This window comes from Lacerta agilis, chromosome 15 (assembly GCF_009819535.1).
Source record: "Lacerta agilis isolate rLacAgi1 chromosome 15, rLacAgi1.pri, whole genome shotgun sequence".
In the NCBI taxonomy this organism is placed as follows: Eukaryota; Metazoa; Chordata; class Lepidosauria; order Squamata; family Lacertidae; genus Lacerta; species Lacerta agilis.
The window spans coordinates 41,584,985-41,612,425 of NC_046326.1; the positions used below are offsets into that span (position 1 = coordinate 41,584,985).

Consider the following 27,441-nt stretch of genomic DNA (forward strand, 5'->3'; position numbering starts at 1 on the left):
GCTTAGGGTGGCCCCGATCCTCCGGAGACTCGCCTCTCCTCCGGGCCTGGGGGCGAGCACTCCTCCTGCAAGCACTTAGCTCTCTTCGCCTCTCTGCCCTGAGCCTCTGCAGCTCAGGAGAGGCTGGTGGGTTAATGGACCCAGGGGCCGCCTCAGCTTCCTCTGAAGAGGCTGGGAGTGGACCACCTGCAGGCAATGGGTCCTCCCTCCCATCAGGAGCCAGAGCAGACTCTGCTGATGCCTGCACCTGGGGATCCAGCACAGGTGGGGATCCTTCAGGCTCAAGCCCTGGCCCCGGCTCAGCTGGTTCTGGAGGCGGGGAATCCTGTGCAGGCTGGGATCCCTCAGGTTCAGCATCAGAGTCTGACTCCCAGGCCATCACAACATACGTATAAATGGATGGATGGATACATATCCCACCTTTTTCTCCGAGGAGCTCAAGGTGGTGTACATGGCTCTCCCCCTCTTAATTTAATCCTCACAACAACCCTGTGAGGTAGGCTAGGCTGAGAGGCAGTGACTGGCTCAAGGTCAGCTAGTTAGCTTTGTGGCCAAGTGGGAATTTGAACCCTGGTCTCTAGTATCCTCGCCTGACACCCAAACCACACCATCACCACCACCGGCCACCTGCAGCTGCTCCGTCAAGAGAGCGGAAGAAAGCCCAACTTCACATGAGCCTTCTTGTGTCTGGAGGACAAGGCAAAACCCGAACTCGCTACCCGCTCTCTGGGCTCGGTTACCAATGCATTTTTCCTGGGCTGCAGCAGACTGTGACTGACGAAGGGTGTGGTGGAAGCAGCAGCGTTTGTTGGGAGGCAGCCACCGGGGAGACATCACCCGGCATCGCATCTCTGCTTCAGAGCTGCTGGGCCTCTTCTGGGAGGCAATTACACCTGCCCAATTTGCAAGAGCAATGGCCTTGCGCTGTGTGCGCTTGTCCCAGGATTTCCCCGTCCGCGGGCAGGAAGTGGAGAAGGCAGCATTCAAAAGGATGTGAGAAGAGGCCTCCTGGGCCAGAACGAAGGTTTCTCCAGTTTGACGTTCCGTTGCCCACAGGGGCAACCAGGTGCCCGCAGGAGGGTCCCAAGCAGGGCGTGAAGGCAGCAGCCCTCCTCTGTCGCTGTCATGGTATATTGAGGGATGGACAGCCACTGAGAAAAGTTGGTTCATTTGGCTGCCACTAAGCTCACTGCCTGCCTCTCCTTGCCAACTCATCTGTAAGAGCTTTGGGAGAATGTAATGAGAACCTGCTGGATCAGGCCAATGGCCCATCTAGTCCAGCACCCTTGTCTCAACAGGGGCCATTCTGAGAAGCCCGCAAGCAGGACCCGGGCACAGGAGCTCTCTCCTTTCCTGCAGTTTCCAGGAACTGGGATTCAGAAGCATGGCTCAGATACCATGGGCTCGTAGCCATCCTCCATGATTTTTTTCTTATCCTCTTTTAAAGCCACCTAGGTTGGTAGCCATCACCGCCTCCTGTGGCAGCGAGTTCCATAGTTTAATTGTGCGTTGCATGAAGAGATCCATTCTTTGATCCATCCCAACATTCAGCTTCACTGGACCTCCACAAATTCTAGTGTTAAGAGAGAGGGAGATAAGTGTTTCTCTATTCACTTTCTCCATGAAATGTATTTAAGGTGCCCATTGAGAGGGATATCTGGCCTCTAAAAACAATTTCCTTCCAACCCACAGCTGGCAGTGCATAGTCAGTCTTCCATGAGCCAAACGACATGTCTGGCAAAATTGCACAGCACAGATCTTTTAGGAGTGTGTACCAGTATGGATTACAGCTGGGGAACTCGTCTTTGTCCTTTTCAATGGTTCCCCACATTTAAGAAGTAACAAACCACCCTGCACATTGAAAACTAGAGGATCAAGGATTTAATATGAGCTAGCTTTCCACAGGCAGGGAGTCTCTGTGCGTGTTCTGAAACATGGAACATTCTGTTACATACTGAAGTCTGCACCCTCTCTAGCTGAAAGACATTGGTTCTGTATGTCATTCTCCACTGCTCCTACCTCCCTACGAGTTCTCAAGATATGCTCCAAAGAGTCTTCCGCTGAATCTCGGGGAGGGGAGGGGGGAAAGAACTAACAATTCTAAGATTAAATAAATGGATTTTATTTAGGATAGTGCTTATTACTTTGCCAGCTACAGAAAGCAACCCAGTCCTTCCCATCTCAGCAGAGTACAACCACCGTCGACACGTGCCTAAGTACAGAAGAAAATAAGAGAGAATCCAGGGGTCATCCTTTCCAACTCTGGTTGCAGAAATTTGATAGCAAATCCACTTAATTGCCCTTTAATCTTCCCCGTCGCCATTTTCCAAGTCAACAGTTTATATGGAACTGAAGATATTTCCCTACAATCAACCATCTGTCCGCTCCTTGTAGGCAAAGGATATAAACCCTGCAATTTTTTCGTTTAAGAAAATCAGCACTAATGGTAAAACGCCTTCAAAACCCAAACAGGATCAACAGTTAAATCAGCTCAAGGAATCTGGAGCATCTGTAAAACGGCAATTTTCCGAGTCTATCTGAACAGATCATGTATTAATTCCAATGGTTCGGGTTCGGGTGTTGTTTTTTGCACAAAGTGCATGGGATGGGATATGGTCTTTGCTGGGCCCAGAAACGGGGTTACTTGGAAGCCTCTAAGTTAATGCAGTGACTGATGCAAAGTCTCTTGATCAGCCTTTGCCAACCTGGTGCCTCCAGATGTTTCGGTGGCGAGTCGTAGTCCAGAACACCTGGAAGGAAGGGCACCAGGCTGTCACAGGCTGCTCTGGTCCGACTCCCCATTTCCGGCAGAAGAATGGGCGGAACACGGAATCTGTGTTTGCTTCTATGGAAAACGGCGATCTCTCGTCTGAGTCTGGAGAGGCTGCCACAACAATTTGGCCATTATTTAAACCTATTTTTCTTTTTAAAAAAGAAAAGAAAAGAAAAACCAAACCCCTGGAAATCCAGTGTCTGTTGTTAGAACAGGAACAGGCTGCTTTAGGACAGGTTAGGAAGCCGGGGAGGAGAGGGATCACAATTTGATTTCTTTTCTGCTGTGCGAAGGTGACATCTGAAGAGAAGATTGATTCATGCCGGTGAGGACAGAAAAGACAGAAAAATAAATGCGTCTGCAGCCAACTCCCCCCCTCCCCACAACGCTGCAAGATCCGAAAGGACGTCTCTCTCTCTCTCTCTCAAGAGAAGTCCCTTAAATATGAGCATGGCCATCTATATCTCAACAGTTTCACGAAGAGAGATTCCAACAACACACAAGCCCTTCTCCACGCCAAACATGATGGCCCTTGTGTGTTCCCCTCATGCTCTGACTGCGCCTTCTCCCCCACCCCCCAAAAAACGCCACATACATTACAGTAGAAAACAATGTTTAGAATAGCTTTCCGTCTGAGTTAAAATAGATTATTATTTTTTAAAAAAACAAACGGGTCCTATGTGAAGTCCTGGCCAGAGATATGAGTCAATATGATAGGCTTTGGTCACTCTCAAAAGTCCCTTTCTCCAAAACGGGGTTTTTATATCCCCCGCCCCACCCCCAGAGGATCTCCCCCCCTCCTTAAATCCACCAAGAATCCCTCCTGAATATGTCCCCCTCCGCTCCACATGCACAGATTGGAGTGCTGTGCAAAGGGAACCAAGCAACTGGGTCTCTCGCAGGGATTTCCAAGAGCCAGGCGGCAGCTCAAAGTAACACAGGAACGATTGAACGGCTGGACCAGGCTAGAATTAGTATATATATATATATTTTAAAAAACTAAATGTTTTCAAGTTGTATTCATAATAAAACCGGCACATGCCGGCTTAAAGCCACCTCAAGATCTCAACACATTTGAGAAATGCTTGACTTGACATTTTATGGGCAGGTGGGTTTGAGAAAACCGGGATGATCTTTTTTGGGTCCCAACCCAACCAAAAAATGGTCCTAGGTGACACTAAAGGTGGCAGCATTGTCACGCAGGTTTACTCACCTTGAGCCTATGTATATGTGTGTGTTTTCAAAAGAAGGGGGGGCGTTAATGCACACATTTTGAGTACAACCGTAACTGAAAACAGGCGAGGGGGAGACACCTCTGGGGGTTGTGGCCGACGTCAGAGAGAGGGAGAGTGACCCCCCCCCCGTGCTGCCCTCCTCTTCGATTTCACCAGAGGGGGGGGCACTCCAACAGTCTTTGCCTGCCTGTCCCTCCCAGACTAGGCAATGGACCCCCCCCCCCGAAAGCTCAGAAGTCTCTGTGCAAAGCGTCCCGTCAATGGAAGGCGTAGAGTAACAAGAGGATGGTGCAGATCCCAATTACGCCGCCCAGGATGAGGGAATCCCGCCGCTTGCGGAAGTTGATCCGCTGGATCAGGCTGTTGACAGCTGGAAACCGGTCTTTTTTGGGGGGAGCAGAGTTAAGGTGATCGCTGTGCCAAGTAATGCATTTTGTCCAGGGAGCATGCCCTGAGCGTTCCTTCCCACTCCCTCCCCGTGGCCCCTTGCAAGGGTGCCGGGCTTTCCTTCCTGGAGGAAACACAGAATTGGAAGGGTCCCCCAAGGGCCATCTAGCCCAACCCCTTGCAATGCAGGAGCTGCAGCTAAAGATGCCCTGCCAGATGGCGATCCGACCTCTGCTTACAAACCTCCAGCCGCGTGAACATCCGTGGCTTTGATATCCAGGCACATCCGCCTGTCTCTCCGTCCTCCACTCAGGCAAGCAAAGAGGCAGGGCCAGTTCAGGGACACATTTCCAGCCAGGCAGAAACTCTCAAGGGAGGGCTTGAAGGAGGGCCAGAGAGGGGTGTGGCCTGAGGAGAGGAGGCGTGGCAAGGGAAGGTTCCACGCGCTAGGATGAGAGGTTCCCCACCTTGCCCTGAAGATACCCACTTCCTCCCCTCCCCTGGACAGGCAGCCATGCTTTCAAAAGCTCCACGATGAGCAGAAATCCAACCGGTGTAGATACTTAATCACAGAAGGGCCCTTTTTGATTCGGAAGTATTGTAGGAACACTAGATACATGGGTTGGGGGTGTGGGCAGATCAATGGGGTGGCCAGCACCCCCCTTTCCTCTCTTCCTTCACCTCAAGGAGAGTGTAAAGCAGGGCTGGTGAATGGCGTGGCCTGGGGAGAATCCGGGGGGGGGGGGCAGGCAGAGAGGCTTGGAGGGGGCCGCATTCAGCGTTCAGGGGCCTGAGGTTCCCCAACCCAATCCATGAAGATTTGAATTTTGGGGGTGGGGTGGGGGGAGGAGAAGGGGAAAGGAACATATCAGAACCATGTCCCCATGATCATTAGTCATCAAAGAGGGGAAGGAAAAGTCCCCAACCACTGAGATTAAGGAGACCCATGTGGCTTTAACCGCTTAACAGCTTATTAGTGGGACTGCAATTGTCTTTTTCTCGTCGGAATAAAGGAAAGGGAGGGGGAATAATGAGAAAGGGGGGTGAGGAAGCTTAATGCTCACATTTATGCAGAATCCTAGTATTTAATCTTCCTAAATGACTGGCTTAGTTTGTGATACAGAGGGAGCTTAGCTGCTTTAGATAATTGTTTAGAGACCATAACAACTAACAGAGGTGGCGGGGGGGGGGATGGAGGGAGGGAAAGAAAGAAACATAGCATATACTGAACGTACCTAGGCCAGGGAATCCGGGTGCCCAAAAACAAGGAAATGTGCCCCAGTGGTTTACTTCCACTGCAAGGGAAAAGCATTATAAACACCCCTAAAAGACACGCCTTCCCCCAGAGGGAAGAGCAACAGTGCCCTTATGAAGGGGACAGGAAAGATGCCATTAGACTACAACACCCATCATGCTCTGTCACCAGCCATGCAGGGGATACAGGGAGTTGGGAGTCTGACAACATCTGTGGGACCACAGGTGTCCCTGCGCTTGATGTACAAAGAGGGATTCTTCCAACTCCTCCTCCTTAAAGCGGGGATGGGGAGCGGCTATGGCCCTCTGGATCTTGCAGGACTACAACTCCCATCATGCCCTGCCACCTGCCACAACGGGGCTGCTGGGAGCTGGAGGCCAGTGATGTCCGGAGGGCCACCTGCCTCTCTCCATCCCTGCCCTTGAAGATTCCCTCGCATGTCACGCAGCAAGGAAGCAGGGCTTGGGAAATCTCCTTTGCTCTGGCCCTCGCCTACAGGGGGGGGGGTCACTTGGGAGTTGACAGCGATGGCTTCACAGCAGTAAATAAAAAGCTTTCCCTGCTTATCAGCAGCGCCGAAAAAGCCTGCACCTCTGGAGGTCGTATGCCTCCTTCCCCAATAACCTTTTAAGGGCGATGCTTACAGCCGAAGTCGCTTTGTTTGTGCCCGATGCTGGAGGGGAGGGAGGGAGGGGGGGGAACGAAAGAACGGGGGAAAGAAAAAGAGAAGCCTGAATGAAATTTATGGTTCATCAAGCTGCACATCTTTGGGAATGTGATCTGTCTAATCAAATGAGGCTTAATGCCTTTTCTTTGGGCTCATGCAAGGGAGGCAGGAGAGGGGGCGGGCAGGCTGAAGGCGTCCCAGCAAAAGCTTTGTTCTTAGGCTTGGGGAGCGAAGAGGAACAAGGAGAACGAGTCAGGGTGGGTGGGGAGACACGCAGTCCAGGACAGGAACGAGAGCAGCCTGGGGGATGTGCTGAAGTTGCAGCGATCTTCCGGTTGGTTGCAGGAAAGAGAGGGAGAGGCAGATGGAAGAAACCCCTGCAGGAGACTCTGCCCACCTTGCCCCCCCCCCAGGACTTGGACTATAACTCCCCATTAGCCTGGAAGTGTGAGCTGGGGCTGATGGGAGTTGGGCTCCAAAACATGGCTGCTTCAGCAGGGGATGATGGGGATTGGAGTCCAAAATACGGCTGTGTTGACTGAGGCTGATCGTAGAATCACAGAGTTGGAAGGGACCACAAGGCTCATGTAGACCAACCCCCTGCAGTGCAGGAATCTTTTGCCCAACGCAGGACTCGAACCCACAACCCTGAGATTAATGGTTTCGTGGTCTACCGTGGGAGCTTGCAAAGGCTGACCTAAGCGATTTCCTTTGGTGTTCGTTGGGAAAGTTTGCTTGTCCTTTAGAATGCTTTCTCCAAGGGGGGCGGGGATGTCAAAGGAGAATTCTCACGATCCCTGTGGAGATGGGTGGAAGAGAACGGGGATCTGGAGCTAGACGAATTGGCAGAGGGGCAGGCAGAGTCTGAGCAGGATGAGAGAGGGGTGAAATCGGGGCAGTGGCCAGTCATCAAGAGGAGCTCGACCCTGGGGAAGGTTCAAGCAGGGGGGTCAGAGAGGTGTCTCCCACACCCCGTGATACTGGACACTTCTAGCCTGGCCCCCCCCAAAGGCCCGCCCACCCTGTTGCTGTCAGCCCCTTCTGCAAGTAAGCAGCCTCCCTGAGAGCAAGTTGGATGCTGAGGTGGCACCTCCCATCTCCAAGGACACGGGGATGCCACGGCCATGATGAACGCACCTCACATGCCCAGCCCACTTGCAGGAGTCACCATTTGCTTGCCCAGAACAAAGGTGCCTGTCCTAAGCCATGCTCAGGCTGGTGCCTGCTCCGCAGGGGTGGCGTGTAGCTTATTGGATCAATGTCTTGGCTCGCACTTTGCTATCCAGTTCCCCTGCTGTGCCTTTAACCCTTGGGCTCTGTACCACTCTGATTCTTGCATTAAATAATCTGGCAGGAACAGAAACCCAAGTCTGAGTTGCAGAACAAGAGTCTTGCTACATGCAAGTAAGATTTGCACTCCGGAGCAGGCCCAAGGTGAAGTTTAGCTAGAGGGAAATCGCACCCCCCCCTGCCCAGCCGCAGTGAATTGCAACGTGCAGATTTCAGTGGGGATGTTTGAAAGCAGAACCGGCTTTCTTTGAAAGGATACTGGCCAAAGTGTTCATCTTGCTCTGTATGGACTTCATCATCCCTCGTTGAGAGGTCATGTTTTCTTTTGTTGCCATGGCAATGCTGGAAAGGAGGTGGGTGAGCAGAGAGAGAGAGAAAAGGAAAGAAAGGTAATGTCACTGGTACCCCGAATAACTTGCAATCTGACATAACAAAAATCTGCCGCATATATATGTATGTATGCAAGTGGAAGCATATTGACAAGTATAAGCTGAATGTGGCTGTTATACTGTTTCAACCATCATGGTTTCACACTCTCCAAAGAATTCTGGGAGTTGTCGTTTGATGGGGGTGGGTGGGAAATGCCTCTGTAAGAGATCCCAAGGCCCCTCTGGATTCCCAGGGTTCCCTGAACAGAGGGGATAGCTGTTAAAACTAGGCACCAGAAGGCCCTGCAGCAGATACTGTATATTCTGGCGTATAAGACTACTTTTTAATCCAGGAAAATCTTCTCAAAAGTCGGGGGTCGTCTTATACGCCGGGCGGAGAATCTGCGGTCGGGTATATCTCAAACTCTATATTTTAACTGGAAAAGTTGGGGGTCGTCTTATATGCCCAGGCGTCTTATACACCGGAAAATACGGTACCCTCTCGTGTTTAAAGCTCCATGAAGGCCTTTCCTTTTCAAAGTTGGAAGCAGTCTAAAGTGTGTGGCTTATGACAAGAGGACAGACCACAGAGGGTGAAGAGAAGACCATAAGCGACCCAAAACCTAGAATGTTTTAAGGATGCAGAGTGAAAGCAAGCAAACAGGGGGCGGCTGCAACGAGGAAGGAGAGAGGGGGCGGCAGCAGCTGGTGATGATGACAGTGAGAAGGCAATTTGCTGAGTGACAGGGAGGGCCACAGTGGTGGGGTCATGCACCAGGGTGTCAGAGCCAGCCCTGGTTGCTGTGGGGAGAGGTCTTGTAAAGCACAACTTGCGGACATGCTGGGCAACAGAAAAGCTAATCAGGAGTGGAGAGGAAGATACAAACACAGGAAGCTGCCTTATACCAGACCATTGGCCTATCCCACCCAGGGTTGTCTGCAACTCTCCAGTCTTTTAGGCAGGGAGTCTTTCCCGCCAGCCCTACCTGGAGATGCTGCTGGGGTTTGAACCTGGGCCCTACAGGGATGGGGGAAGCTTAACTTTGCTGAATCCTGCTCTCCTTTTATTTCTTGAGGTTTGCTTCGTCTCGGAAGTGTTTAGCCACGTCAAGATGCGGCCTTTAAGTCGGGGCAAACCCCAAGGCAGATGTGTACGTTTCTAAACGGAGGTTGCTGGGTTTCCGTATGTGTTTTTGAAAATGGGAACCTCTGTATACGCAGCACGGCGAGTCGGTGTTTGTTTCCACAGCTACCCAGCCCAAGGGGAAAGAGGAGCAACCCGCCTGCACTCATGGGAGCCCTCTTTTGAAGATCAGGCGAGCAGGGGGCGGAGGCAGGAAAACAAAGCAGCAGAACGTCTTCTCCTGGCAAAGAAAGGGATTCAAAAGGGGGGTCCTCAAAGCTGGAGGAGCTGCCAGCAAACGCACAGGAAGCAGAAGGGGAAAGGGTGAAAACGAGAAAACGAAAATGGGAGACAGGAAGGAAATTCTGCCACACAGGTAGCAAGAGGGAGAAAGAGAGGTTTGTCATGCTGCCCAGGGACACAGCAAAACCTGGGTGGATTTGTTGCTAAGAGAGTATCAGGTGCAAGAACCTGCCTCATCCCAAGTCAGACCCACTGGTCCATCTAGCTCAGTATTGTCTACACGTGACTGGCAGAGGCAGTGGCGTCGCTAGCCTCTGCGCTGCTGGGGGCGGCGGCAGCGCAGAGGCACCCCCCTGGGGGAGGGGCACGACGCGTGCGTCGTGACGTCATCATGACGTCACGACGCACGTGTATGCAGAAAGGGGGGATTTCCCCCTTTCCGAGGCTTTTTTTCGGCAGGGGGTGGTGACCAGCGAGGAGGGGGTGAGAAGCGTGACCCCCCCTCGCTGGTCGGGCCCCCCCCCGCCGAAAAAAAGCGGGCGGAAAGCCTGGAAAAGAAGCAGAGCGGCGCTTAAACGCGCCTGCTCTGCTTCCTTTCCAGGCTTTCCCCGCCCCCCCCCCCGCGGTTTTTTTCGGCGGGGGGGTGACCAGCGAGGAGGGGATGACAAGCGTGACCCCCCCCGCTGGTCGCCCCCCCCCCCCGCCGAAAAAAAGCGGGCGGAAAGCCTGGAAAAGAAGCAGAGCGGCGCTTAAACGCGGCTGCTCTGCTTCCTTTCCAGGCTTTCCCCGCCCCCCCCCGCGGTTTTTTTTCGGCAGGGGGTGGTGACCAGCAAGGAGGGGGTGACAAGCGTGACCCCCCCCCGCTGGTCGGGCCCCCCCGCCGAAAAAAAGCGGGCGGAAAGCCTGGAAAAGAAGCAGAGCGGCGCTTAAACGCGGCTGCTCTGCTTCCTTTCCAGGCTTTCCCCGCCCCCCCCCCCCCGCGGTTTTTTTCGGCAGGGGGTGGTGACCAGCGAGGAGGGGGTGACAAGCGTGACACCCCCCCTCGCTGGTCGGGCCCCCCCCCGCCGAAAAAAAGCAGCGGAAAGGGGAAAAGGAAGCAGAGCGGCGCTTAAATGCGCCTGCTCTGCTTCCTTTCCCGGCCCCCCCCCCCGCGGTTTTTTTCGGCGGGGGGTGGTGACCAGCGATGAGGGGGTGACAAGCGTGACACCCCCCCTCGCTGGTCGACCCCCCCGCCGCCGAAAAAAAGCGCGCGGGGGGGGGAAAGCCTGGAAAGGAAGCAGAGCAGCCGCGTTTAAGCGCCGCTCTGCTTCTTTTCCAGGCTTTCCGCCCGCTTTTTTTCGGCGGGGGGGCCCGACCAGCGAGGGGGGGTCACGCTTGTCACCCCCTCCTTGCTGGTCACCCTGTCACTGGGGGCGTACCGCCCCCACCGCCCCTCCCCAGCGACGCCCCTGGGCAGAGGCTCTCCAGGTTTCCAGGCAGAGGATCTTTCCGGTCCTGCTGAAAGATGCTGGGGATTGAATCTGGGGCCTTCTGTGTGCAAAGCAGATGCTCTATGCCGCTGAGCTATGATCCTTCAAATGCAAAAGGAGGGCCTTATGTGTTCCAGTGTCTGTCCAGGGTTTCAGGCCTGGTCTCCCCAGCCTTAGCTGGGGATTTCTGGGTGTCTCTGCATGCAAGGCAGCTGCTCTGCCACGGAGCTATGGCCCGACTTAGAAAGTCAGAGAGGAAGAGGAACTTTGCACTGCCATGAAATAAACAACCATAATTGGCTTTACGTACAGTAATTGGTGAATGATATAGCAAGTGATTAATGTGATTGGCTAATGAAAACCACCACCCAGATGATAAGACTTCCAAGCCTAAGTATCCGCCTTCTTTACGTAAGAGCACCAGAAGACCTTGGCTGCTGGATCAGGCCAAAGGCGGCTCATCTAGTCCAGCATCCTGTTCTCACCATGGCCAACCAGGTGCCACAATGGGATGCTCACAAACAGGACATGAATGTAACAGCATGCTCCCTGTTTATGAGACTCATAGACTGAGATACAGTGGAATACTGCCTCTGGCAGAGAGGGAGCATAGCCATCATGGTCAGTAGCCATTGATAGTCTGATCCACCATGAATTCCCCCCCCAATCCACTTTTAAAACCGTCCAACTTGGTGGCCATCACTACCTCTTGTGGCAGGGAGTTCCACAGTTTACCCATGCACTATGTGACAAAGTCCTTCCTTCGTCTCCTTTGAATCTCCCAGCATTCAGTTGCAATGGGTGACTTTCTGGGGTTCTAGTATTGTGAGGGGGGAGGGGGGAATTCTCCCTACCTACTTTCTCCGTGGAGGAAAAAATTATTCAGCTTCCCCGAGAATCTTTTTGACCTAAGCCGTAAAGGAACCCACCTCATAAGGTTTTCCTTTCACCAGAAATCCAAAGCATTACCTTTTCTGCCTCTCAGTTTGTACTCTTGAGCATACAAATAATAAAGGTTTGTTTTGCTGGCCAATATGGATTTGCAGCAGCCCATATAGAGAAATTGGAAAAAAAAATTTTTTACTGAGGAGTCTTCCCTCAAGGGAATATTCAAAAAGCCCCAGAACTGAGCAGAGGTCTTGCCAGGAAGATGTGGTGTGACATTTCTGTATTTATAGGCAAAACATAAACATTCATCAAGGGGAGGGAATATGACTAGGCTAAATTATTTGCATCCCTAAAGCAGAAAATTCACTCTGATAATGCTTCTTACTTTTGCAGATGGGAGTATAGAATCATGGGAAGCTGCCTTATACTGAGTCGGATCACTGGGTCCATCTAGCTCAGTGTTGTCTACACTGGCTGGCAGCAGCTCTCCAGGGTTTCAAGCAGGAGATGGTTTAAACTTGGGAGATGCTGGGGATTGAACCTGGAAAGCTAGGTGGGTGTGCAGAAACCAGCCTACTGAAGAATTGCAAGATTTGCATCTGTTGCTCCACCCACTTCCATGTCTAGCCCCGCCCACCACAGGCAAGTGGCCCTCAGGTGGTTGTCCAGGACAGAATGTGGCCCTCAGCTGGAAAGGGTTTCCCCTGAGCAAGGGAGCTGCCGTTTTCTGCCCAAGAAATGCATAATCGTTTTTGTCCAGAACCACGATCCTTACTGTGGGCAACTGAGTGGCCCCCGATCTGCGCAGGGCTGGGTTTGGGGACTTGCAGAGGCAAACCAATCGACCCGCCACAACGCCCTGCCAGCCAGCCAGCCAGCCGTGTGGGTGGGAGGGCCCCGAGCCAAGCGCTAATGTTAAATACATCTCAGGCTCGCTCGCTCGCTGCAAAGGCCGCAAGCGCTCTCCTCGCTTCAGCTGGGGGGGGGGAGGCTGCCAGATGCTTTTCTGTTGCATTAAAAAGGAGAGAGAGGGAAAGTGGAGGGGGGGGACACCATTAAGGAAGAGAAGCTTGAAAGGAACCTTTTCCGACAGCTGCTTAAAAACCTCCAGTGAGATGCTTGGAGCAGCAGAACCGCCTTCTGCAGCACCAGCCTTGCAAAATTGTTTCAGGGCAGCAGAAAGGGGCTGAGTTTTTTGCTGGGGGAGGCAGGGGGAGGGGGAGGGGGTGAACTCCAAGGGCCATTGAGTAAGTAGCAGCAGCACTGAAGAGGGACAGCTGTGGCTCAATGCAGAGCCCCTGCTTGGCATGTTAGGCTGCATCCACAGGATTAGTGCTCCAGTTGAGGAAAGTAATAGTCCCACTCTGTTCTGCCTTGGTCAAACCACACCTGGAGTAGTACCGATTCCAGTTCTGCCTACCACAATTAAGAAGGATGTTGACAAGCTGGAAGGTGGGCAGAGGAGGGCGACCAGGATGGCCATGGGCCTGGAAACCAAGCCTAAGGAGGAACGGTTGAGGGAGTTGGGGATGTTTAGCCTGGGAAAGAGGAGACTGAGAGCCATCTTCAAATATCTGAAGGACTCACGTGGAGGATGGGGCAAGCTTGTTTTCTCCACTCCGGAAGGTAGGACTTGAACCCATGGCTTCAAGTTACAAGAACGGAGATTCCGACTAAACACCTGGAAGAACTTTATGACAGTAACAGCTGTTCGACGGTGGAACGGTCTCCCTTGGGGGGTGGCGGGTTCTCCTTCCTTGGAAGTGTTTAAGCAGAGGGTTGGACTGGATGACCCTTGGGGTTCCTCCCAACTCTGCGATTCTATGATTCTAGAATCCCCAGTGGCACCTCCAAGTTAAGGCTGGCAATGTCCCTGCTGCCTGGCATGCTAGTGTTATGCACCAAACCTTCCGCACCTGCATTTGACCATGAAATATCTCTGCTTGAGTGTGCAGTGGAAACTAGCTAGCGAGGGCATCTGGGGCACTGCCCCACCAAGGTGATTCTTCTTGCCTTCAGCCAGTCCCACACCAGACTGCCTCTTCACACACAACCAGCCCCCGGGGGCTGACCTCGCCCACCAGCTACCTCCTCTTCCTCCCCTGTGTTGCCCCTTGTTACCTCTGGCCCTGCCTACCGTTGGCATCCCTGCCTTCCGCCCCACCAGTCTCAATGGCACCAGTCACTGCTGAATATGACCTGGGGGGGGGGAGGAGGGGAGAGTTGAACCACTCAGGCTGTTGCCAGAGCTAACAGAATTCTCTCACTAGGTCACTCTGCTAAATGCCACACCCTTCTCCAATTTTCAGAAGGAGGTTTAATGTACCCTGAAGAGCTAAGAGAGATCACCACCCCCACCCCACCCCTCCATTTTCTCAGGGTGTGCAGCTAAACAAACAGAGCCACAACAAAGATGGTGACCAAGTTTCCTGGAGTGCTTCTCCCCTCAAAAATCCCCCAGCAGTCGTAAAACTCTGGAGGAGGAGGAGGTGGTGGCAAGGAGCCTTTCTTGATGATGGTGCACAGGAATTTCTGCTTCATTTAGGTGGCGCATGGAGCGTAGCTGGTCATTCGTTTTACTTCATTTCAGGGAAAGCTGACATAACAAAGGGGAAGGGAGGAAGGAGGGAGGGAGGGAGGGGAGAATGAGGACATGGTTTTGCAAGAGAAAGCACTTCCAAAACTGCTCTTTTCCACCGAGTTGGAAATGCACGAGAAGAGCTTTCGCCAAAAGTGAGGGAGGGAAGGAAGGGGAAATGTTTGTTTAGGATGCTGAAACTGAATTTCACACGTGCAAAAAATAAAAAGTAAATTTATCTCACTAGGACGGATTGAGGGGTCATCTCCCCCAAATTCCTGCAAGACAACAGATCGCAGAGGAACAGGTGAAGCTTCCTCATACAGTCAGATCACCGGTCCTTCTAAGCCCAGTGGTGTCCACCCTGAAAGGGAGTGGCTCCTCAAGGTTTCAGGAAGGGAGTCTTACCCAGCTCTACCTGTCAGGGATTGAACCCGGGAGGCTCTGTGTGCACAGTACACTATGGGTCTTGCGCAAAACAAGGTTCAAGTCCTCGTGGTTCCAAATTAAAGGCTGCCTTATACAAAGTCAGACCTTCAGCCTATCTAAGCTCGGTATTGTCCGTGTAGACTGGCAGCAGCTCTCCAGGACTTCAGACAACATTCCCAGCTCTACCTCTGCAAAGCAGGGTCTGTGTACTGCTAAGCTATGCTCCTTTCCCTAAAAATAAGCTCAGATTCCAGTCCTCATGATTCTAAAGAAAGGGATGGTTTAAACAGAGACACAAGAAGCTGCCTTATCCTGCGTCAGATCACCGGCCCATCTAACTCAGTACTGTCTACACCAGGGGTCGCCAAACTATGGCCCGGAGCCAATTATCCACCCCCCGACGACCGACGACCGCACTTACTGGCGCGGTGCGGCTGCCCTTCTCTGGGTCGGCACGGGGCCGGAAATAGCTTGTGTGCATGCGCGTCATTTCCGGTGCACTTCCAGGTCTGTGGAGGCCCATGAGCATGCACACAAGCAATTTCCAGCGCCACGCCAGAAATGCACTGGAAAAAGTGAGTGTGCACGCTCCCCCACCCTCCAGCCTGCCGCGCAATTGGCGCCGGAGGAACCAGCCCGAGGCCGGGTAAGTTTGCCAACCCCTGGTCTACACGGACTGGCAGCAGCTCTCCAGGATTTCTGGCGTTCCAGATGCCGTCGGGGACTGAACCTGGGACCTTCTCCATGCCAAGCTCTTACCACTGAGCTACGGCCCTTGCAAATCTCCTCGGGACCTGTGGAAGACCCCTGGGGCAGATCTCCAATCTCCTCCTGCTCTCCTCTCCCCAGATTACCACCCGTCTTAAACAGATGACGGAAATGCACCAGGAAGCCCAGGGAGCCAACCGCGCTGCAGTCACCCAAGCAGCTGTAACTGAACGCCGCTCAGGCTCTGCTGCGCCTCACATGCTCCCACTGGGTGATGACAGACAAGGAGCTAATTAAGAGACGGGCGAATTCCTAGTGGGTATAATTCCCCCAAGCAGCAGCAACAGCAGCCGCGCTACCACCAATTAATCAGATACACAAATGTTTGCAATTACAGTGAAGAAAACGGGGGGGGGGGGGGAGAAGAGAACAAAAACATGGGCTTTGTTCTCACAAGGTGTTTTGCAGAAGCCACACCTGAAACGAGGACATGAAAGTTTCCCTCCCTCCCTCTCATCCAATGAAGCTGAATGTTGGAAGATTCAGGGCAGGTTTTTTTTTTTTTAAAAGCCCTTCTTCATGGAGTTAACTGTGGAACTCACTCCCACAGGAGGCTGTGATGGTCATGAAAGATGACTGCACAGATTCACAGAGGGAGAGGGCTATCAGTGGCTATCAGCTATGATCATAGAATCCTAGAGTTGGAAGAGACCCCAAGGGCCATCCAGTCCAACCCCTGCCAAGCAGGAAACACCATCAAAGCATTCCTGACAGACGGCTGTCAAGCCTCTGCTTCAAGACCTCCAAAGAAGGAGACTCCACCACACTCCTTGGCAGCAAATTCCACTGTCGAACAGTTCTTACTGTCAGGAAGTTCTTCCTAATGTTTAGGTGGAATCTTCTTTCTTGTAGTTTGAATCCATTGCCCCGTGTCCGCTTCTCTGGAGCAGCAGAAAACAACCTTTCTCCCTCCTCTATATGACATCCTTTGATATATTTGAACATGGCTACCATATCACCCCTTAACCTTCTCTTCTCCAGGCTAAACATACCCAGCTCCCTAAGCCGTTCCTCATAAGGCATCGTTTCCAGGCCTTGGACCATTTCGGTTGCCCTCCTCTGGACACGTTCCAGCTTGTCATGATGGCTACGCACTGCCTCCACAATTGGAGGCAGCCATGCTTCTAAATAAGTGTGTGTGTGTGTGTGTGTGTGTGTGTGTATAATGCAAATAGGCTGCAAATTGAAAAGGCAATGAAAACTCAAAACAGAAGATGATACTCTGAGTAAAGAGGGGAGCTACCTCTCACAACTTTGCAAACACCTCTGCCACTCACTGGCAGCTGCTGCTAATCTATATTTAAAACACCCTTAAACTGCCTTTCGGCTACCCAGCAGCGCTGAAGGCATCACATGACGTGACACTCTGCATTTATAAGATAAGAAATGACCGTTCGGAAATAAAGCAGGAGGTTTGAAGAACAGAGTCCAGAACGAAGAGCTTTGGAAAACAAACACTGGCTTTGCATCCCACCCAAGGCAAGCAGTGAAGTCAACATGTCAAAGTAACAAGGACTCAAAGGTCATTTCGTTCAACCCCCTAACAATGTTTATTTTGTTGAGCTACGCCGATGTTGTTTTTTAAAGAAAAGTTATGACTAAAAGTGTCAAGTGGCTGGTGGCAGTATTTAATTTTTCCTTTTTTATTTTGATACGTCAGTGACTTAGAAAAGATCTACAAAACGTTTCACTATCCTGGTTATTGTGGGGGCAAATGTCTAATTTTTTTGGGGGGGGGAGTGGGAGAGATAGTCAAACAGCGGCTCTTAGGCAATTAAGTACCTGGGAAAGTAGCTTGATAGCACGAGGTCTCATTGCTATATAGGATCCTGGTTGACACAGCCATAGGCATGACTGTTACCCTAAAATCCCAGTGGGAAAATTACTCCAGTTGTATAAGAAATTTAGTGGGCAGCTATATGGATTAGAGAACTATCTCCTTCGATCTCCGCACCCACCAGAAGTGAGATGGCTGGTTGATGGCTGGCATTATGACTCCTCAGAAATTGTACAGAGGCTAAACTCTGAAGCAGGGAGGGGTGAGCCTTGCAAGTCTGATTCTACAAGCAGGAAAATGCAGAGTGCGTGAGCTTAGAAACAAGGCCGGGTCTTACCTTATTGTCTCTTCTACCAGCCGGTCAGAGCTGAAAGAAAAAAAGAAAAAAGGGGGGGGGCACTTAAAAGAAATAGAATTTTATACATCACGATTTCTATACACACAATCAGAGCAGCTTACGATAAAAGCAGGAAAACAGAATGGCCTTTTTTGAATGTCACAGTAGAGTAAACCATGGAGAACCAAATGCGCCCCCCCCCCCGGCCTCTCTATCTGGCCCTTGGGACTCTCCCCCAAGGCCACGCCTCCTCAACAGCCCTACTTTGCAGCCTCCCGGAGTGCGTTTTTTTGCCAGGTTGAAATGTCGGTGTGAAATCTACAATGAGATGAAAATGATACTAGGATATAATTTTGCCAAAAAACCAGAGTCTTTATTATTGGGCATAACAGGTATAGGAATTAAAAAAGATGACACAAAATTGTTCCAATATATGGCAACAGCAGCCAGAATCCTATTGGCCCAAAATTGGAAACAGGAAATTTTGCCGACAAAAGAGGAATGGGTTTTGAAAATGATGACTTATGCGTAGCTAGATAAAATGACAGGGAGAATCAGAGACCAGCGAGACCAAAAATTTATTGAAGATTGGAAAAAATTTACAAATTATTTAAAGAAACATACACAATTGAATACGTTGATAGGATTACAGGAAGCTTTGTAGTTAAAAATAAATATTATTGTATGATGAAATAAAGATTAATTACCTAAGATATGAAGATAAAAGCAATAATTTATGGAATAAATATAAAAACAAAGGAATTTGTATTGCTGAAACCAGACGGAAGGATTGTTGGAAGTCCAGGCCTGAAGAGGCCAAAATATAAGGTGATTAATATGTAATGAATTGTAAATATAATGTATATTTGTGAAACTTAATAAAAAGAATATGAAAAAAAAGAAATGTCGGTGTGGACAATACTGAGCTGGACAAGGCAGCTTCCTAAACTAAACCTACACGATTTTCAGGAATGCAACTGGTGAGGACTTAAACATGACAATGTCCCTCAAATCAGCTGAATTAAAAAACGAAACCAAAAACCCTGCCAGGCATCAACACTGTTTGGGATCAAATAAGCAGCCTGCAACTTTTCCCGCTGCTGCTGGGTACAAAGGCATTGCTATCAGGCAACAGGCGGGTCTACATTGCCCAGGAACCAGCTTAAACTCGCCCCGCTCCATTACATTTTTACATTAAACAGTAACTTCAACGTAACATACATAATCTAGAGAAGCTTATTTGAGTGCAAGAGTGAACTGTTTGCCCAATAACAATCAAAAGTTACCTGTTGGTAGCAATAACATGTTTCTAACACAAAGCTTACTAACAGCTCAACTGTCAAAAAATCCTTTGCAAGTTTGAGATTTCGGAGGAAGAAAATGGGTTCTTCCCCCATTGACTAATGAACACTCTCTCTTCTATTTACCTCCCCCCCCCCCGGCAGCTCTTCTATGCTTTGTCAAACGGTCTGCAAAGGCCGTCATCCATACACTGGACACTGAGGTCCAGTGCTGAGGGCCTTCTGGCGGTTCCCTCGCTGCGAGAAGCCAAGTTACAGGGAACCAGGCAGAGGGCCTTCTCGGTAGTGGCACCCGCCCTCCCACCAGATGTCAAAGAGAAAACAACTACCAGACTTTTAGAAAACATCTGAAGGCAGCTGTGTTTATGGAAGCTTTTAATGTTTAATAGACTATTGTATTTTAATATTCTGTTGGAAGCCACCACTCACAAGTGGCTGGGGAAACCCAGCCAGATGGATGGGGTATAAACAAACAACAACAACAACAACAACAATTATTATTATTATTATTATTATTATTATTATTATAATACAAGGCTGACCCAATCTATCAAAAGGTATCTCAGATTTTGTTTTCCAGCGTTTGAAGTGTTAAAAATCACCTGCTTGACCAGAAATTCTGGAAAAAAACTACAAGGAATCTCCCCCTATGTGAGTTGCATGAATGGCAACGCAGAATACAGTACACAACGTATTTGATATGGCCTGACTGCTACCACCACGGGAAGGGTTCAGGTCAGTATGAATGTAAGGGCCTGCTGGATCAGGCCAAAGGGGGCTCATCTAGTCCAGCATCCAGTCCTCACAGTGGCCAACCAGGTGCCCCCAATGAGAAGCCCACAAGCAGGACCTGGGTGCAACATTTTCTTCCTCCCCAGACCCCAAACTCTGCAACTGCTTGCCTGCTGAGCTCTGAGGAAGAGCCTGCGAGCCCCCCCCCCCGCAGGATTCCGCCTCCAGTTTGCAGAGAGGGAGAGAGAATCTGCTCATTTGATAAGTTTTACAAAAAGCTCCCCGTCGCTGCTGCCACCCCTCCCCGTCTCAGCGCATGGATTTCCACATTTAGCAGAACGCTTCCCTAAGGCAACATAACTTTTTTGCAGAGTCTCCCCCCCCCTTCCCACCTGCCCCATATTTTCTCAAAATATATTTAAACCCCTTGCAGGGAGCAGATGCCAAAGCAAGATGCGCACATTTTATCTAATTTAAGGAGTGGAACGGAGGAGTGGGGAGGGGGGAGAAACCCAACAGACTCCTACTTTGGAATGCATGGCACCCCTGGGTAATATCATGGAAACGCATGGAAAAGGGGTCACAAAAAATAATAATACAGAAAATAAATAAAGGACGGTATGATACAGAAAGGAAAAGAGAACGCTGCGTCTCTGTATGAGTCACTGTTCTGGAGGTGTCTCCCCAATACAGAAACATAGGAGGTTAGGGTCCGACTAAGTGAAGACCCACTGAAATCAATGGACGTGACTAATACAGGTCCATTTATTTCAGTGGGTCTACTCTGATGCAACCCAGGTGTTCATCTGAGGATGGGAAATTCTCCACATGCTTTACAACGAAACCAGCTTGGCTGAAAGTGGTGAAGTGTGTCTCTGGTTTTCGTTCAGGTAACAAAGGATGCGTCTAAGCCTGTTGGGAATTTCAGCAACACTCCTCTGGACACTCAAGGGTTCAAGCCCCTGCTTCGCATGCAGGAGGTCTCCTTCCAATCCCTGAAAGCCTCTCCAGCTAAAATGAAGATTAGGTGACCTTCCTCTGCTTGAAACCCCCGAGAGTTGCTGCCAGTCAGGGCAGACAACACACAGCTAGCTGGACACAGCATAAGAGGCAGCTGAGTGGAAGAGCACCTACTTTACATGAAGGTGGTAGGTATGTTTAAAGCACTCTTGTTACACCACTTTAACAGTCATGGCTTCCCCCAAGGAATCCTGGGGACTGCGGTTCGTTAACTTCACAGCACCACAATTCCCAGGACCCATAACAAGATATAGCTTCCAGGGTTCTCCATGAATTTCAAAGTGCAGTGCTTAAAAATGGATGACATGGATGGGCAAAGTTCACAGGCTTGGGCCTCGTCTACCTGACCACACGTTTTTTGATCGAGATTCTCAAAAGAGAAGCATGGGGGGGGCCAACATTTCTGCATTGCAGGGGGCTGGACCACATGACCCTTGGGGGTCCCTTCCAACTCTAGAATTCTATCATTTCAGACAACTAATGGCAGACCTAGATTTCCAGGTGCCACGGGAGACGCACCACGTGCCCCGTTTGATCTGGAGCTGAAATGCTTTTGCAAAGTACACGGGGGCTGGTGACACAGCTCCAGAGAGAGGCCTTCTCAGTAGGCACCCGCATTGTTTTAAGATCAAGAGAAATAAACAAGCCCCATATGCACTAATGGGGTAATTAGCAGCAGCGTTAAGAAAGCTGGATTTATATTTTCAAAAGGCAACAGGGCGGTGGGTGGGGAAGAGCGACGAAATCCGGGCCGTTTTCCAAAACCTTCCAAGGAGAGTTTGCGGCTCTCTCTTCTCCGAGGAAAAGCGCAAAGCTGGACCATGGAGCTCACTCCTGCGGGAGGCAGCGAGGACCACCGCCATGGATGGCTTTAAGAGAGGACTAGACATTTTCAAGCTGACACTGGCTACTAGGCATGACAGCTGTGCTCTGTCTTCACGGTCAGAGGCAGCAATGCTCCTGAATACTGGAAACCACAGGAGGGGAGAGTTGCTCTTGTGCCCGGATCCTGCTTGTAGGTTTCCCCAAAGAGGCATCTGGCTGGCCACTGTGAGAACAGGGTGATGGGCCATTGGCCTGATCCAGCAGGGCTCTTTCTGCATTCTTGAAATTGCTAAGGGCCAGGCCTTCACCTGCAGACATCTAAAAACGGACTGATAAGGAATGGATTTACTGTATTTTCCCGTGTATAAGACTAGGTTCCCCCCGTAAAAAAATGTCAAAAATTTGGGGGTGTCTTGTACACCGATACATCTCCCCCCATTTTCTTAAATCACAGTCCCCCAAAATAGGGGGCGTCTTTTTTTTGGGTGTCTTATAGACGGAAAAATACGGTACCATGTGCTCCAAACATGCCCCTCCCCACCCTACTTCTTCTTCTTCTTTTACCTGGCAAGACAGACGGAGAGCTGACAGAAACATTTTTTAAAAAAAACAACAACACGCCTCTTGGAAAGATGCTGATGCAAGCTAATGGCCCGGATCCAAGAGCAGCAGCAGCAGCAGCAGCAGCCGGCGTCTTCCAAGAAAGATGACCCAACACAAAGCACCTTGTTTACAGTCAATCGTGGCTTTGAAAAGGAATTCCCGAAGAACTGCCTCATAGAATCATGGGGTTTGAAGGGACCCCCAGAGTCATCTAGTCCAACCCTTTGCCATGCAGGAATCACAGCTAAAGAATCCCTGGCAGGTGGCTGTCCAACCTGTTTAAAAACATCCTTTGAAGAAGAGTCCATCACCTTCTGAGTTTGTTTGGCTTTTACCATCACACGGTTCTTCCTAATGTTTAGTCGGAATCTCCTTTCTTGTCATTTGGATCCATTGGTTCGGGTCTTTCCCTCTGGAGCAGCAGAAATCGAGCTTGCTCCATCTCCCATGTGACAGCCCTTCTGATGTTTGGCTCTCATGTCACCTCTCAGTCTTCTCTTCTCCAAGCTGAACATACCCAGCTCCCTCAACCATCCCTATTAAGGCTTGGTTTCCAGACCATTCAATGAGTTTGACAGGGTTGCCATATTTCAAAAAGTGAAAACCCGGAAAACAAAAGTTGCAAAATAATCTGCAAAAAAAATCAACACTTTTTTTCCTGGACATTTTTTGTTTCCAAGACATTTGTTTATGATGGACGAATCCTGGATATGTCCAGGAAATGCAAGACATAGGACAGCCCTAAGTTAGACCTCTTAGCCTCACGTTCCCTTTTCAACTGGCACAGAAGACGCTCCCACTACCACCCTCACACACCGGGTGGAGCAAGAAAATAAGAAGTACATTAACTGTAACCCAGTGGTGTCTGAAATACATTATCTCCCTTTGAGAAACCAAATGTGCGGGGGGTGAAGAAATAGGCTACACTTGGCCCAGTTATTGCCTGGTGCCGCCAGCTGGTGTGGGCACATCCTTGGGGCTGTCAGAGCTCCAGGGCTTAGCGCTGCGATTCCTGAAACAATGTAAGCGATACATCATCCCATCGCCACCCCAAAATATCCACAGAGCCGACCAGCGACAATCCTCATTTACATGTTGTTGGAATGTACCGCTTTGAGTGAGGATGTCTCCATGCAGCACAATGAAGGCAGAGCCCATGATTTGGAGAAGGGAAGCTACAAAGCCGCTAACGGCTGGAGATGAAAGGCTGCTTTCAAGGCTCAGCCACTTCCGCTTGGAAGGCAGATGGAGGGGAGTGCTGCTCTCCCGCCCAAGCACAAGGCCGCAAAGGAGAACTAAGATGGAAAAAGAACTGTGCTTAAGAATAAAGGAGTAGCTTGCAGGGATCGAACCGTGCAACCTGGCACTGGGGATAATAGCTTCATTGAGGCACAGGAAATTGAGGCAGTGCTCCTGAAACCGTCTAAAAGGAAAGAAACTACAGGAAGGAAGCAGCTGGAGGGAACAACTCATAGTTTCAGTTGTCTCTACACAAATGCACAGAGTATGGGAAACAAACAAGATGAATTTGAGCTCTTAGTACAAGATGGCAAATATGACCTGGTAGGCATTACTGGAACCTGGTGGGATGAGACTCATGACTGGAATGTAGGAATTGAGGGGTATAACCTGTTCAAAAGAAATAGACCAAACAGGAAGGGAGGAGGAGGAGTGGCGTTGTATATAATGGATGTGTACACTTGTGAAGAAATACATGACCTGGAGCATGAAACGGAGATTGAGAGTATATGGGTAAAAAATGTAGGAAAGAGAAACAACAGTGACCTTACTGTGGGTGTTTGCTATGGGTCGCCAAGCCAGACCGAAGATTTGGATAATGCCTTACCAAACATTAAAAAATGAGAGAAATAGCAAGCATGGGGGACTTCAACTTCCCCAATATCTGTTGGGACTCAAACTCTGCCAAGAGTGTAAGGTCTCACAAATTCCTCCATTGCATCGCTGACAATTTCATTTCCCAGAAGCTGGAAAAACCAACAAGGTGATCATCTATCTTGGACCTGGTCTGATTGATGAAGTGCTCAGAAACTTGGGAGGACGTGATCGTGTTCTCCTGGGTTTCAGGATACAGAGGCAAGAGAAACACGCACTCTGGACTTTAAGAAGGCCAATTTCAAAAAGCTGGAGAAGTGTGATCCCATGGTCAGAAATACTCAATGAGAAGGGAGTCCAAGAAGGATGGGAGTTTCTATAAGGAGAAATATCAAAGGTACAAATGCAGATAATACCAACGAGAAAGAAAAGTGGGAATCATCTAAGGAAACCGGTGTGGCTGCATAAGGAGCTTATAAATGAGCCGAGAATTAAGGAGGGCATGTATAAGAAATGGAAGAAAGGGGAGGTATACATGAATAGCCAACAGTTGCAGGGAGAAAGTCAGGCTGGCTAAAGCTCAGAAGGAGCATCCTTCCAACTCTTAAGAGTCTATCATCCCATGAAGCATTCAATGTGAACAGAGATGCACTGGGTGGCATGGGGTAAGGAGGAAGGGTGTGTGTGTGTGGGGGGGGGTCCTATAGGATTTTGGGGGACAGGCCCCATCCCAAAATGCAAAGCCACTTCAAATCCGCCAGTTAAGACAGGGATGGCGATTAGCGTTGGTGCGGAGGTCACTCTAAGCCGGCCTACTCAAGCTGGTACCCCCCAGATGTTTGGGAGTTGTAATCCAAAACATCTGGAGGGCACCAGGTTTCTTTGAGGGGGGGGGAGTGTTGTAAGCATCTCCACTGGTCTTCCAAAGTGACAGCTCTGTTTTACAGGGACTCAGCACTACCTCGTCATCCTCTGCGCATGGGAAGTTTATTGCATGTAAGCTGTGACTCCTGCATTGCAGGGGATTGGACTAGATGACCCTTTGGGTGTCCCTTGCAACTCTACAGTTCTCTGATTCCACGATCCCCTATGTGTAAGAAGAAGGGGGAGGCTATGCACTCTCCTTGGGGGTGGGGAGGTGGGCCCAGGCTAGCCTATCTGCCTTCCCCCTGGCACTGCCAAAGCTAGGATCCTCCCTCCCTCCCTGGAAGGCCAGTTCCTGGAGAGACTGACCCTCCCATGTAATTTCAGCACATTCCCCCAGGAACCAGGATAAATGAACTTAAAAACAAAGCTGGGTGGGCATTAATGTAAGTCATTACCACCAACCACATCTGTCAGAACAAATTCCGGTAATTCACTAATGGACTATGCAAAGCTCCCCTCCCCCCTCCACTCTTACCCATTTCAGCTTTTTCACAGCCTTGCAAAGCTCTGAGCCAGAGAAATCTGCTGGAAAGGAACCACCGTTGAGGAGCTCTATAGGGACACCCACCCACATAAAAAAAGAGATTTGTAATTAAGAATAATTCAAAGGAAACGGGGCGGGGGGGAGGCACTGAGGCCTTCGTTAAGACAAACTAAGAAGAGAGGAAGGTTTAAGGGAGGCTTAAAAAAAAAGAAAATATTCTTATCCGACTGAATGTTGGCTGGGGGGGGGGTGTTTAAGGATGCTATAGTGAGTATGATGGGGAAATGTCAGCCTGCCATTAGGAATGAGAGCTCTTCTGTGCGAATAGACACAAGTTCGCCCTCTGCTTTTAAATAAAATATACATATGCATGTATGGAGATAAGAGGCACTGACACTGACACACACACACACAGTCTAAACCAGGCTTCCTCAAACTCGGCCCTCCAGATGTTTTTGGCCTACAACTCCCATGATCCCTAGCTAGCATGACCAGTGGTCAGGGATGATGGGAATTGTAGTCTCAAAACATCTGGAGGTCCAAGTTTGAGGAAGCCTGGTCTAAACCTCTTAGGGGCAACAACAATAATAGCAATAATTAAATTTATTACCCGCCCTTCACCAGCAGGCCCCAGGATGGGTTACAACAATCTAAATGTAATTAATTTTTTAAATTAAAATAATAATTCTGTGAAATAAAATTTAAGTTTAACTTGCAAAATAAACCAGCTAGGGTGCACCCAATAATATTCAAACAAGAATGTCAACGCAGGCACAGATGCCTCAGTAACCAGCACATACCCAGAGCCCAGAAGAAGTCGCGACTCATCCATTATGCCTCACCAGCAGAAGTAAGCACTGAAAACAGCCATTCCAGAGCATTTCACCTAAGTCATGCCTACTTCCAACCACTCCTTCCCCGCAGAATCAGATGCTTCCAAAACAAAACATCCTGCCTAAGGCAATTCTCATCCTCCAGGGAGGGGGAGAATCAGGTTTAGAGGCACACTTAGAAAGGTGCTAAATGGCTGGCCTTTGCCCCCCCCCCTGTGATTAGCAAAAGAGGAACAAATTAAGCATCTCAGCAGAGTTATGCAAAACAAAGCAGGCACACTTGCTCAATGACTAAGGATCTCAAAATCCAGCTTTTACTGATTTGCTTCTCTCTCTTCTTTTTAAAATGAAAGCATGGAGTAAAAACAACTATCTTCTAAGGATTGGAAACTTACTTTTCTCTCTTGTTTTGGTTGTTTTTTTTAAAAAAAAAATTATGGAGGCACTGTCAGACGGACATCAGATTCCACACTTGGGCAAGAGGTGGCAGAGGCAATTGGTACATACACTTCAAGGGAGGACAGTAATAAGATTTGGATGCTGGAACTTTCTTTAAAAAAAAAAAAAGTGGTCAAGAGCCATCCTCACCAGGGGAAGGAACACAGGAAGCCTGTCTTATTGAGAGTCTGGCCACTGGGTCCACCAGGCTAAGTACTGTCTGAACTGACTGAAAATAAACAAAGAGTCTAGTCCTCATGGCTCTCAATAAAGGATTGAAATAGGAACACAGGAAGCCCCCTAAGGGTTCTGAATTAAGGACTGATTTAAACAGGCAGTTGTCCTATGCTGAGTCGGCCCTCGGGTCCATCTAACTCAGTATTGTCAGCATTCACTGGGAGCTCTCCAGAATCTGAAACAGGGTTCTGCCCCAGCCCTACCTTGAGATGCCGTTGGGGATTGAACTTGGAACCTTCTGCATGCAAAGGTGGTGTTCTGCCACTGTGCTGCGGCCCTTTCCCTTGAATCATGCTGCTAGTCCTCATGATTCAAAATAGAGAGATGGTTTAAACAGGAGCGGAGGAAGCTGTTTTCTGCCGAGTCAAACCACTGGGCCATCTAGCTCAGTACTGCCTTCCGTGGCTGGCAGCAGATCTCCAGGGTTTCGAGGAGGGACGCCCTACTTGGAGATGCTGTTGGAGACTGAACCCAGAACCCCTTGCATGCAAAGGGAGAGTTCCCCAACATCCAGCTGCGAATCCTTTCCTCCGTGCAGGGAGGGAGTACCGAGACCTAACCACACCGCAAGCAGAACGTTCATAAAGACACAAGACATCCTGCCAAAGCTTCAAGGAACAT

At 50.0% G+C, this 27,441-nt stretch overlaps 1 protein-coding gene across 4 annotated transcripts in view; it reads right to left on the reverse strand.

Moving 5' to 3' along the window:
* Positions 1-4,146: 4,146 nt before the first annotated feature.
* GOSR1 (golgi SNAP receptor complex member 1) overlaps positions 4,147-27,441 on the reverse strand; it is a 44,934-nt gene continuing 21,639 nt past the window's right edge. For 2 of the 4 annotated variants that reach the window (XM_033171828.1, XM_033171827.1), the window contains exons 7-9: positions 17,588-17,617; positions 7,867-7,949; positions 4,147-4,390 (exon numbers count right to left, since the gene is read on the reverse strand). In XM_033171828.1, the coding sequence (XP_033027719.1) occupies positions 4,266-4,390; positions 7,867-7,949; positions 17,588-17,617 (238 nt within the window). In that variant the 3' untranslated portion in view covers positions 4,147-4,265. Of the gene's footprint in view, positions 4,391-7,866; positions 7,950-14,211; positions 14,387-17,587; positions 17,618-27,441 lie in introns of those variants that run through there. The other 2 variants (XM_033171830.1, XM_033171829.1) reach the window with 2 other exon arrangements.